General features: G+C 59.1%; 1 protein-coding gene across 2 annotated transcripts; it reads right to left on the bottom strand.

The window, feature by feature from the left end:
• Window positions 1-2,595: 2,595 nt before the first annotated feature.
• On the bottom strand, window positions 2,596-11,439 carry AK1 (adenylate kinase 1). Of its 2 annotated transcripts, none has more exons than XM_060014101.1 (7): window positions 11,333-11,439; window positions 8,337-8,375; window positions 6,767-6,802; window positions 6,449-6,612; window positions 5,528-5,644; window positions 3,082-3,273; window positions 2,596-2,836 (listed from the first exon to the last, which is right to left on the bottom strand). In XM_060014101.1, the coding sequence occupies exons 2-7, from the start codon at window positions 8,341-8,343 to the stop codon at window positions 2,768-2,770; spliced, it is 585 nt and encodes a 194-aa protein (XP_059870084.1). In that variant the 5' UTR covers window positions 8,344-8,375; window positions 11,333-11,439; the 3' UTR covers window positions 2,596-2,767. The 2 variants fall into 2 exon arrangements, with proteins under 2 accessions (XP_059870084.1, XP_059870085.1); XM_060014102.1 differs by lacking the exon at window positions 11,333-11,439 and adding an exon at window positions 9,695-9,713.
• Window positions 11,440-11,905: the final 466 nt, after the last annotated feature.

Genomic DNA, 11,905 nt, shown 5'->3' with positions numbered 1-11,905 from the left:
CGTCACAGGCCAATGTCAAAGAGTAGGAAGGACGTTCTAGGTTAAAGAGGTTTAATGGACATCACAACCAAATGCAGCATGTGGTCCTGGATAGCGTCCCACTTTGACCAAAGATACATTTTGGGGACAACTGGGGAAAATTGCATGTGGTCTGATTATTACCTATGACAATGTTACTGTAACTTAGTGTTCCTGGACCTCTGAGTTGTGGTTATATAGGAAAGTGTCCTTATTTATCGGAGAGTCACGCTGAAGTCAGACTTCAGTGGTGAAATGTTCTCATATCTGTGATTTACTTTAAAATAGCTTGGCGAAAGTAAAACAATGAAGTATGGAAAAATGTTACCAATTACTAAATCTCGGTGATGGGTATATGGGTGTTCATTATATTATTTCCTCCAATTTTCACTTTGAAATTTTTCATTAAAAAACAAAGCTCTTCAAAAACAAAACAAAACAAAAAAAAAAACCCCCACAAAGCTCTTTCTGAGCTTCCCATTGCTCTTAGGGGAAAGACTTGATGCTTGAGTCAGCATTCAAGGCCCTGAGAGCCTGGCTGCCCACCACCCACCACCCTGCCTCTAGCCTGCACTCCTGTCCCTCTAAGGCCTCAGCCCTCCCCACAGCTGGTCCTCTCCACCTTTGAGGCTCCGCAGAGCTCTTCCCTCCGCCCTTCCATGCCCTCTGTCTCATGGTGAAGCAAACTCCTCTGTACCCTCAAGGCCCCACTCCAGAGTTCCAGTTCAAGGCGACTCCCGCTACCAGGGGCTCCTCTGAGCTCTGTGCACTGAGCTGCCCAGAGCTGGTCTGGGTTCAGGAGGTGGGATGGAATTTTGTGAATACGGCTGCCCTCCTTCTGGGAGCCACAGCACAACAGGCTGGGGGCTCGCGACCCCATCTTTTGCCAGCATAGCCGTTGCTCCGGAAACGTGAACTAAGGAAACCCTCAAAGGGAGGCTCGCAGTGGCAAGGATGGGGTGGTGGTAGTTACTGGAGCTGTTAAACATTTTGTGTTTTTTTTCAAGGGTTTTTTTTTTTCTTTAGTGAATAAAGTGATTCCATGGTGAAGAGTTTGGGTCAGCTTAGGTTTCCATAAACTGAAGACACACCTGAATTAATGAAGCTGTAATTTTAAAAAATGAAGATATTGAAGACAATTTTGTCAGGTGGATTTCTCTTAGCTTTTTATCATCTTGGGGGCATGTTTTTCCACTCATCCTTGCGCTGATCATGACAACCTCGACAGAGGACGTGTGTGTGCGTGAGTGTGTATGTACATGCGTGTGTCCGTGTTTTAGCCCAGTTTGACAGATGCGACTTGGAGACCCTGACGTGGGCAGTCACAGAGTGAGCTGGGGCTTCCCGGTGCGCCCCAGGTGGCACGGGGCACAGAAAGACCAGCTGCAGAGACCTTCGGCCGCACCCCACCCAGGGCCGCATGACGCCTGCCTTCTAGAACCTATCTCCCCTGTGCTATCATTTATTGATTTCGTGTTCTTCTTTCAATAGACTCATCTTTTAAAACTTAAATACGTTTATTTTCAAGGAAAGTTTAAATAACTACTGTAAATGGAAAACCAGCCGCACGTGCTGTAGGTAGAAGGGGACACACAGGGGCACCCTCAGCCCCGCACAGGATTTCATTCCAGCTGGGGATGCCCTGTTGAAGGCTCCCTTGGCTTTAAAGGGAGCCAGCTGGGCTTGGGACAGGTGTTAGGGACACGTGAGCACCAATGGAGACTTTCTCCGTGATGAGGTCAAAGAGTGAAAGAGAACAGAAGAGGGAAGATGCTTCTCCCCAGAGGATTCCGGGGCGGCCCCAAAGCACCCCAGCCCTGCACCTCCCGGAGGCTGCTCTGGTCTCCGGTCCCACAGGCCACGGTAACTGACCACCCACACCCCTTGCTCAGTGTGTTCTCATCCTGACCTTGGGGGAGGGCTGGGGGGAGGGGGCACTGATCCTGATTCAGATTTGGAAATGGGCTCAGGAAGGGCAGGTTGTGACCTGTCCAGGACCACATGGTGGGATATCCTTCAGGTCTCACCTCATCAGGGAGGCACCCCTGACCATGACCCCCCCCGTTCAATCCCGATGCCCTTTCCGGACCCTCAAATCTTCTTGCACCAAAGAGGCCAATTCGCTGGGCACTCGGCCGGCTGATGTGTGCTGCCTCCACTGCCCAGGAAGCCCTCCCACAGCCCATGACCACACTGCCTGCTCCAGCCCAGTCCCCAGCAGGGGTTCAGGACAGAAAACACGCTCGGAGAGCTAAGGGGCTCAGGACCAAGGCCACACGGCAAGGATGCAGAGGAACCCGGGCCAGGGCCCAGCTCTGCCTGACCACGAGCCCCCGAGAGCCAGGACCACTCCTCAGTCACCCAGCGTCCCCAGGCCTGGCACAGCCCAGGCCCAGCACGCCATGTGTGAAGAAGGGCCCTGCGTCTTCCAACGGAGCTAGGAGAGGGGCGCCGGCTGAGGTGGGCTGAGGGGCCCAGAGAGGAACGGGAAGGGGAGGGGCTGAGGACTCAAGGCTGGGGCGGCCACGCCATGTGAATCATCCCTGATGGAATCAAAGAAAAAGGAGTAAAACTGAATGTCCTTGGAAATTCCTTTAGTGCTCGGCTGTCCATGAAAACAGGATAAAGTGGCTTCCTCTGCCTGTGCTCCAGCCGGGCAGGGTGGAAGCGCTGAGCTCAGGCTGGGAAGGCCTTGAGTCAGGACAAGGGTGGGGCCGGGCTCTGAGCTGGAGAAGGGGCTCCAGCTTTGCTACTTGAGGGCGTCCAGGTGGGTGCAGACCTGGGAGAAGACACTGTCCACGGAGCCTTCAGCATTGACCTGTGGGGAGATGGGCCATGAGGGCAGGATGCCGGGGAAGGCTGGGTGGGCCCCACCGAGGCAGGGGGCTGACCTCTCCCGGAAGCCAGGCCAGGCTCCCCGAGCCCAGCCACAGTGGGCAGCAGCCCCTCATCCAACCAGTGGGGAAACCAAGGCCCAGACAGGAGGACTGGCCCAAGGTCACAGCAATTTGAGGCCAAGCCAGGCAAAGACCCAGGTTGCCTAGGGCGCCCTCGGGCCCGCACCTTGCGGATGATGCCACGTTTCTCGTAGAAGGCGATCACGGGCTCCGTGGCCTTGTAGTAGGTCTCCAGGCGCTTCTTGATGGTCTCTTCATTGTCGTCCACACGTCCGCTGGTCTCTCCACGCTTCAGGAGCCGCTTGGTCATGGTCTCAGGGCCTGCGTCCACATACAGCAGCAGCGTGGGATGTCCGATCTGCAGGCGGGGCACTATTTACAGGGGCCTCATTCCTGCCCCCTGGGGCCATCTCCTCCCCATTTTCCCACTTCTGAGGCCCCACTGAGACCCACTCAGACCTTCAAGCCCTGCCCGCAAGGCAGCCTGAGGGACCTTCCTAAAACCAATCTGCCCTGCCCCTCCCCTGCTCAAACGTCTTCCATGGCTCCCCAGTGCCCTCAGGAGAAAGTCCTAACTCCTTACCTGACCTACCCTTCCCCCCACCTCCTCATCTCGTGCTTCTCAGTCCTTTGCTCTCCTGGCTTCAGCCACACGGACTGTCTGTGGTCTGGGCTCTCATCCACCTCCTCCCTTGCCAGGCCTTTGCTCATGCCGGGAACCTTGGCCAGGAACCCTTTCCCTCAATACCAAGTGCTCGCCTTCGGATTTGAGCTAAGATCTCATTCCTCTAGGACAGTCTTTGCAGATGCCCCCCCCCCCCACCATCCCAGCTCTCTGCGACACGCGCTTCCAGTCCCCCTTTACTTCTGCCTCGAGCTTGTCTCAGGAGGACCTCTGGTTATTTACTTAAGGTCCCTCCCCCAGCCAGGCCTGGAGCCCCCGAGGGCAGGTAGGTGGTCTTATACCTGCAAGGCTGGATATGAACTTGACAAAGGAATAAGGAGGGCTGAGTGAAGGGGCGAGGGCCTGCTGAGCTCTGGGGGTTCTGAACAATGTCCCTGTCATTGCAATAAGCGTTTCATCTGCGGGGAAGATTTGGAAGGGCCAGGAGGCCGACCTGTCTTCCTTTGGTGAGGCCCAGGCGCCCCCTGCTGTCCAGAGCCGAGAAGACCAGGTGCCCAGCCCTGTCGCCCAGTAGCACCCACAACGGCCCCAGGAGGGATGGGTTAACTTTCATTAACCACATTTTCTAGATGTGACCCTGAGGGCCTGAGGCGACATCATGCATCTGGTACATCAGGACGTGCCTCAGGGCTGCCTGGCATCTGACCTCAGGGTCCATGGCCTCCTAGTCTGAAGGAAACCCAGCCAATCCCCATTGCATAGATAGGGAAACTGAGACCCAGACCAGGACAGACACTTTCTTGAGGTCTTGCAGTCATTTCGATGTCAAGGAATATAATATCCTCCCTCTGGATGAGGCTCAAAGCTATGGAAGCCCAAAGATGGCCCAGCCTCACAGAGACAGGCAATGGGGATGGAGGTCTGTCCTGCCCCAGCCCCCTAAGATGCCCGGTCCTCCCCGCAGGCATTCCCGCTGCCGAGAAGCCCTCCCTGAGCCCGCACCCGCCCTTAGAGGTCAGCAGACCTCTCCCTCCTCCTGGGCACTTGCAGTTTCATGTTTCCCCCATATGGCCTGTGACATCAGAGGTGTTGGTGTGTGCATCTGTGTGTGCACATGTGTGTGCATCTCTGTGCGTCCCTGTATCTGGAGGTACTGCATCTGTGCGCACACACTGCATGAGTGTGCGTGTGTGTCCATTAGATGCTTGTGTACATGTGTGCATATGCCTCTGGCCTTGTGCATGTGTAAGTGTCTGTACCTGTGTGCACATGTACGTGTGCTTGTATGCCTGTGGGCACATATGCCTGCACATGTGTGTGTGTGAGTGAGGTGCTCCCCCACTGTGGAAAGTCTTCCTGGGGGACACCCGTGCTAGGCAGCCCAGAGCCCTCATCCTCAAGGCTCACTCTTTCCAGCCAGACTCCCCATGGCACCTGGAAGGAGACTAGACGCCCCTCTGTGGCATTCAAGGCCTCAGCCTGGTCTGAACGTCCCCACCCACATCACTGCCGGTTGCCCTGCCCCACAGATTCTGTTCTCCCCACACCAGCGTGACCCTTCCAGCCCTATCCATGCTGTTCCCTGCCCCTCTGATCGTGTGTTTATGGGGTGCCAAGCCCCACTTTTGAAGGATGCATTCTCTCTAATCCCCACGCTGCCCCTCAAGGCAGCTGCGAACTGTCTGTCCCCATTTTGCAGGTGGGGACACCGAGGTTCAGAGAGGCAGCCTGACTGGCCCAAGGCCTCAAGCAGCTGAGCTGGAACCTGCGGCCATGTTCGTGAATTCCCCAGCCTGGTGCCCTCTCTCCTTCCATTCATTTTCTTCTAGACTTCTAGAAAGACTTCCAGAAAGTCTCCCTGGTCTCCCTCCTTGCCCACCCTCCCACCCGCCCACCATCAGTCTCTCTCTCCCTCTGCTCAGAACTGCCCATCACAGCAGCCTTCGCCGGCTCATCCCATGTCACAGCTCCAAGAGGTTGCACTTACCCTCCGCTCAAACTCTTCCCCCTGCTTCACCTCCCGGGGGTAGCCGTCGATCAGGAAGCCTTTGGAAGTATCTACCTTGGCCAGCATGGCGTCTCGCAGCATGTCCAACACTGTGTCCTGGAGGCGTGGCAAAAGAAGGCGGGGTCATGACCCCCTATTCTCCACCCCCTCCTCGGGCCTCTGCACGCGTTGCCCCACAGCCAGAAATGCCCTCTGCCCTAACACAGATTTCCCAAACAAGCCTCCCTCTCCAGGAAGCCTTCTGTGAACTGTGACGACTTGATGGATTGATTGAATCATTCATTCATTCGTTCATTCATTCATTCATTTCTTCATCCACTCAATAATATGACTGAGCCCCTCCTCCCAGCCTCCTGTCTGGGCCCTGAGGACACAGCTGTGAACAAAGCAGACCTTCCCTGCCCTCCGCAAACTCACAGTGTGCTGAGGGGACAGACAATTACACCGTTGATTTATAGTTTCCAAGCATGACATGGGTTATACGGACAAAGAAGGGAGGCTACTGGAGTATAAAGTTGGCGGGAGGGGGTGGTCTTAGCCTAAGTCTGAGGAGTCAGCAAGGTATGAAAGATGAGGAGGAAAGAACATTCCAGGCAGGAAAGAGTGTGATCAGTGTGAGGGGACAGAAAGGCCAGGGTGGTGGGAGTCCGGAGGGGTTGGTGGTGGGAGGGATTGGTGGTGGGAGGGGTTGGTGGTGGGAGGGGTTGGCAGGGCAGGTCCTGGAGGCTCCCGGGAGCTTCCGGAAGGAACTTTCTGCCAAGGGCAGTGGGGACCCTCAGGAGGGTTCAGAAACAGGGAAGGTCATGGTCTGCCTTGCTAGTGTGTCATGGGCTTTGCTGGCTGGTGTCCACTCAGGGCCACCATCACCCCCCAACCCTCACCCTGCCGGGGCCCACTCACCAGTGGCACCAGCTGCCCCTTCTCCATGATTTCCGACAGCATCTTTCCCCTGGCTGAGCCTGAGCTGACCTCAGCCCGCAGGAGGTCCCCGGTGGAGAGGTGGGTGTAGCCGTACTTCTGGACAATCTTCTCACACTGGGTGCCCTTCCCCGAACCAGGCCCGCCTGCAAGCGCCCGCCCATTCAGAAGCCCCGAGAAATGGGACAGGGTCTGCCCGGGTCACCCAGTGAAGCGGGGGCAGAGCCCAGGGTGCAGCCCCAGGCCCAGGCTCCCACCAGGGCCTGCAAAGCCCCTCCCTGCCTGCTGCCTTGGACTCACCCACCACAAAGATGATCCTGGTTTTCTTCAGTTTCTCTGTGGGAGAGAAGAGGGAAGCAGAGCTCAGTGAGTCACTGGACAGAGAACCAGAGGTACCTCTGGGATCCCAGGCCTGTGCTGGGCCCCAGGCAGTTGCACACACACAGCTCATGGTCCTGTCGGAGAGGCAGATGAGTCAGCCCAGAGTGAGGGATAACGGGGCGAGGAAAACTCAGAGACCGGGACAGGTCAGGGAGAAGAGGGTGTTCCAGGCCTGAAGGCTACGGGCTCAGCACACGCTGTGACGGTGACCCTCAGGGGCTCGGACGCCAACCTTCGCGTTGGCCGAGATGCCTGGTCACCTTGGGCGTTAGCGTCTTCCACGCTGCGGGCGTCTGGTGCCGAGCAGCAGGCCCACATGGTCCTGCTCTGCTGTGTCCCCTGCCCTTCCCCTCCCGGGCCCTGGGCCAGCCTGCCGCCTGCCTTCCCTGGGCGGTACCAGTGTGGAGTTGGCAACCACAACACACGTTGCCCTGGAGACGGTTGCCGGGGTGGGGGGGGGAGGGGGCTCTGGTGGGCACGTGGAACCCTTGCCCGGAGAGGGAGGGAGCTTACGTTTCAACCTCTATCTCAGAACTCAGCAAGAGTAGCCCCACCAGAGAGGGGGGAACCTAGGCCTAGAGGCAGGGGCCTGCTCCAGGGATGCCAGAGCTAGGGCTGCGGCCGGGGCTTCTTCCCAGGCTGCCAGGCCTTCCCCGCTTCTCAGGGAAGTAGGAGCTCGTTGTGTGCACTTAGGAAAGAAGTCCCTGCCCCAGTGGGGAGGTGAGCTCGGCAGTTCCCCGGGGTCCTCCCAGCCATGAGGCTGGAGGTCTAGAGGAGCTGCCGAAGAACGACTTCTGTGGGTTCCCATCGTCTGCTGCCGTGTGATGGGCACAAGCCTGGGCGTGGCGGGGAGGCCACAGCCCAGTGGCAGCGGATGTTCAGAGGCCCAGGGGTGGAAGGATGACCGCCGGCCTCAGGCCGCAGCAGCAGCCAGGACAGCTGGGTTCCTTTAAGAGCCGCCGAGGCCGAGGCCCAGCGCCAGGGAGGGATGGGTGGTGCTGCCAGGAGGCGGGCCAGCCGGGCTCTTGGCCCACGTCTGCCTCCAGGTCCCAGCCTATAGGAGCCACGAGGGCCCAAGACATCCTCAAGACCCACCCCTGCTGGTCTGGGAGAGGGGCAGGAATGTGTCAGTGTTTGCCTTGGCATTTGCACTCTTGGGGCCTCTCCACAGGGCAGGCTTTCCCTCACCAGTGCCGCCCCCTCTCCAGAAAGAGCCAGAGATTCAGCTCTATAAATACCAGTGTAGGAGGTGAGCTGGGGGGCCCTCAGGAGCCTCAAGGAGGCCTCTTCCCTTCTAAAAGTAATCCTGGAGCTGGTATATCCTGTGAGAGGCCTGAAGAAGATGCTGGAGGCCCCCAGATAGGCCCCTTCTAGCAACCCCAGAGCCACGTCCAAACCCTCCCCGAATGTCTCCCGAAAGCACACCCCCTAAACAGATGGGCACACTGAGGCCCAGGCTGTGAGCAGGAAAAGAGGGGAGCTTCCGTACCTTCCATCCTGCCGAGGTCTGGGGAGCCGAGTCAGCACTCTGCAAGACAAGGGCACAGGTGGGGAGGGGGAGGGGGATTTTCCTGCCTCTGCTCCCACCCAGCCACATGGTGTGCCAGGCCCTGACATCCTCTGAGGGTGGAGGGGCTGGTGGGGGCAGGGAAGGCCCAGGAGGCTGGGAGGACTTCACAAAGTCCCCTTTCCTCTGGATGTCTCCACTGTCCTGTCCCTGCCTCCTCCCTCTGGGGCCAGACAGCGGGGGCAGCACCGAGGGGCATAAACAGCCACACCAACAACTGCTGAGCTGCTCCCCTTGCGATTCCCGGAAAACAGGCCCTGGGTCCTGCATCTGCCCGACAACTTGACAACGCGCCCCAGGGCCGGGAGGAAGGCCCGGAGGCAGGCAGGTGGGAGGGGAGCTGCACGTGTCCTCATCTGGGATGAGGTTTGGACTAGGATGCTCAAAGGGACACAGAGGCCCAGGGTGGGAGAGAAATTTGCGGGGCTGCTCACGTGACCACAGCCTGTACAGTCCTCAGCTGAGGGGGTCCCCAGGCTCTCACCCTTGCACAGGCCCAACTTCCACCCTTGATGTGGCCCCTGCCCACACCTTCCCTCAGTGTGTAAATCAAGCCCAATGCCTCCTGGGACCCCCCCCCCCCCCCCGCTCTGCATCCACAGCCCCAGGGGTCTCCCTTCACCTTCCCTTCCCATCAGTGCCTTCAGAGTGACTGCAACACATCTTTGGCCCCCACTTCTTTACTCCCCACCCACCAGCCCTCCCCAAGGCCGCCAGCAAACATCAGAGATACTCTTGCCTTGGCCTTTGACCCTCAACCCTTGGCCAGCATTCCTCTTGCCAGGGACATCCCCACCCGGGGCCCCTACTCCACCCTCTCACTTTTGGCGTCAGGTTCCCAGGACCCCCATCCCTGCTCAGCCAGCCCAGGCCTCCTCTCCCAGCCCCAAACATGAACAGCCCCTGGACAGGCCCAGAGACCCCACAGACCCCGAGCCTCTAAACAGTCCCTCCCATGTCCCCAGCATTGCGCCCTATCACCCAGCCAGAGGCTGCAGTCAGAGGGGACGCCCTTCTCCCCACTCACGTCCACCCCACACACGCGAGCCCCAGCCATCCCCTCCTGAACGTCCCTCCAGTCCGTGTCCTCACCACCACTGCCGTGTTCCAAGCAGGGGACCTGGCCACTGCTCCAGCCTCCCGTGGGCCTCCTTACCTCCGTGCCCCACCAGGCAAACTGCAGGGTTTTCTCTGACAAGCATCAAACCACGTCTTTACCTGCTTAAAACCTTTCCATGTATGGCCCCCTCAGTCCCCAAAATAACCCTAACGTAGCTGACCGGGCCCAGCGAGCTGGCCTCCAGCACCTTCTGCAGCCTTATCAGCCACTGCTTGAACTGCTCCGATCTCCCTCACCCACCACGACCGTGTCCCACTCCAGGGCCCGGCTAATGTTGCACCCAACACCTGGATGCCCTTCCCCAAGGTGCTACTGTTTAGGACTCAGTTCAGGTGTCACCTCCTTCAGGAAGCCTTCCTGGACTCTGCTCTCCACTCCCATACTGGCAGGTGACCGTCGCCCAGCATCACACACACCACACTGTACTGGGCCTCTCTGCTGTATACCGCAGGCCTGTGTCCACCACACTGGGCCTGGCCCCGGCTGAGCATAGCCCCGGGAGCCTCACTCCATCCTCACAGTCACCTTGGGAGGGAAGGAGAGACTTGCTCCAGGGCCTGGCTGGGGTCACACTTGAGGCTACGTTTTCTGCTGCCCCGGGCCTGGCACCCACTAGGTCCTTTAGCAGCTTTGCTGACCGTCCCGCTGCTCATGGGCTATGAGTTATAACCTCTTTCCTGCTGAGTGTGCTTAAGGAAGAGTAACAGCTGCCAGTGCCCCTCTGCAGCTGGTGGGGGAGGGAGAGGCCCCCAGGCCAGGGACAGCCTGCCGCGAAGACACCCTGAGGGGTGTTCCTGACCCCACCCTGCCCTGCCCCCTCCTGGTAACCTAAGCCCCTCTGTCCTGCTGGCACCTGCCACTTCTTGGTCCAAAATAACTTGGGTTGTGAGGAGTCCTCACAGAAGCCAGGGGTCCAGGACAGAGTTGGGTTACGGGCTCCGCACCCAGGCCTTATAAGGTCCCCAAATCAGGGCCATGGCAACTCCTAATATGACTGGGTGGTCTGCTGAGGGGCCTGGGGAGCTGAGGCCCGATGGGACAGCGACTTCATCTCAATCACAAGGCAAGGCCAGGGCAAGACCCAGGTCTCCCAGCTTCTGACCAAGAGCAGCATTTCCAGTGGTTGGCAACTGGTTAGGGTTCAAATCCCAACTCTATCACTCAGCTGTGTGACCTTGGGCAGCTGCTGTACCCTCTCTGGGCTTATACCCCCAGGTCCAGTCCTGCTGCTGCTGGAGAGTCCTAGGCAGGTAACTGAGCAACACGCAGGAAAGGCCCCATGGGCTGTCCCAGGGCTCCCACAGGGCCCCTGCTTTTCAGGAGGCGGGGGCAGGGGGCCAAACATCCAGGGGGCTTCTCGTCCCCCCAGCACTCAAAATGACATGACAGGATAGCTCCTCCCATCACCTAGGCTGCCCCTGCCCAGGTCCTCGGGGCAGGCAGTCCAGCCACAGCTCCCCCTCCCCAGTCCCCAGGTGGGACGTGCCAAGGGCAGGGACCTGGAGCCCCAAGAGTGCCGGCAGGACAAAGGGGTGACTGTCGCGGAGGCTGGGAGGGAGAGCAACACACACACACACACACACACACACACATCCACAATGGCACACACAGTGTGGCACTAATACCCAGAGCAGAGCCTGGGGAACAGGCAAGCAGATGCCTACAGATCGCAACCATGGATACAAACACAGCCACGCAAACCCGGAGGACGCCCTGCCACACACAAACACGCACCCCCACTCCCCGCAGGGGCACCCCCCCCACACGTGCACAGGCACGCACACGGGCACACACTGACCTGAGGGAGGGGTGCGGGTGGGCACCGGGGACAGTGTGTGCCCTGCCCGTCCTCGCCGGCCGCCCGCTCGCAAAGGCGACTATTTATAAGGTTGTCAGCGGCGCACGGCATGCCGGGAGCCAGCGCTCCTTGATGGCAGGGAGGGAGGGACAGAGGGAGGGAGAGCGGACCGGGAAGGGAGCGGGCACCGGACCAGAGCGGAGCCCTGATGGGAAGCCAGGCCAGCGCCCTCGCCGTGCACCTGCGGGTGGCTGTGCCTGCACACGCGTAGGGTACTTTACAGCTTCCCCAGGGTTTTTCATTCCTTCGTCACCCCCACTGTTCCCGCATCACTCCAGGGGGACGGGACCAGGCTTCCTGTATGACAGCTGGGGAAACATACCCAGAGAGGAGAGGCTCTCTGCACAAAATCCCAAAGCAAATTGGTGGCAGAGAGAGGCCAGGACCAGGGATGGAGGGCACCGAGGCATGGATTCTGGGGGCTTTGCTGGCTGGACAACGTCCCCCAGCCCCTCCTCGGATCCTGCCCAGAGGTCCCCGGGCCAAGACCCACCTGGAACTCCTCCTCTGTTG

Source organism: Delphinus delphis, chromosome 6 (assembly GCF_949987515.2).
Source record: "Delphinus delphis chromosome 6, mDelDel1.2, whole genome shotgun sequence".
Lineage (NCBI taxonomy): Eukaryota > Metazoa > Chordata > Mammalia > Artiodactyla > Delphinidae > Delphinus > Delphinus delphis.
This window is presented reverse-complemented; position numbering and strand designations above follow the sequence as displayed.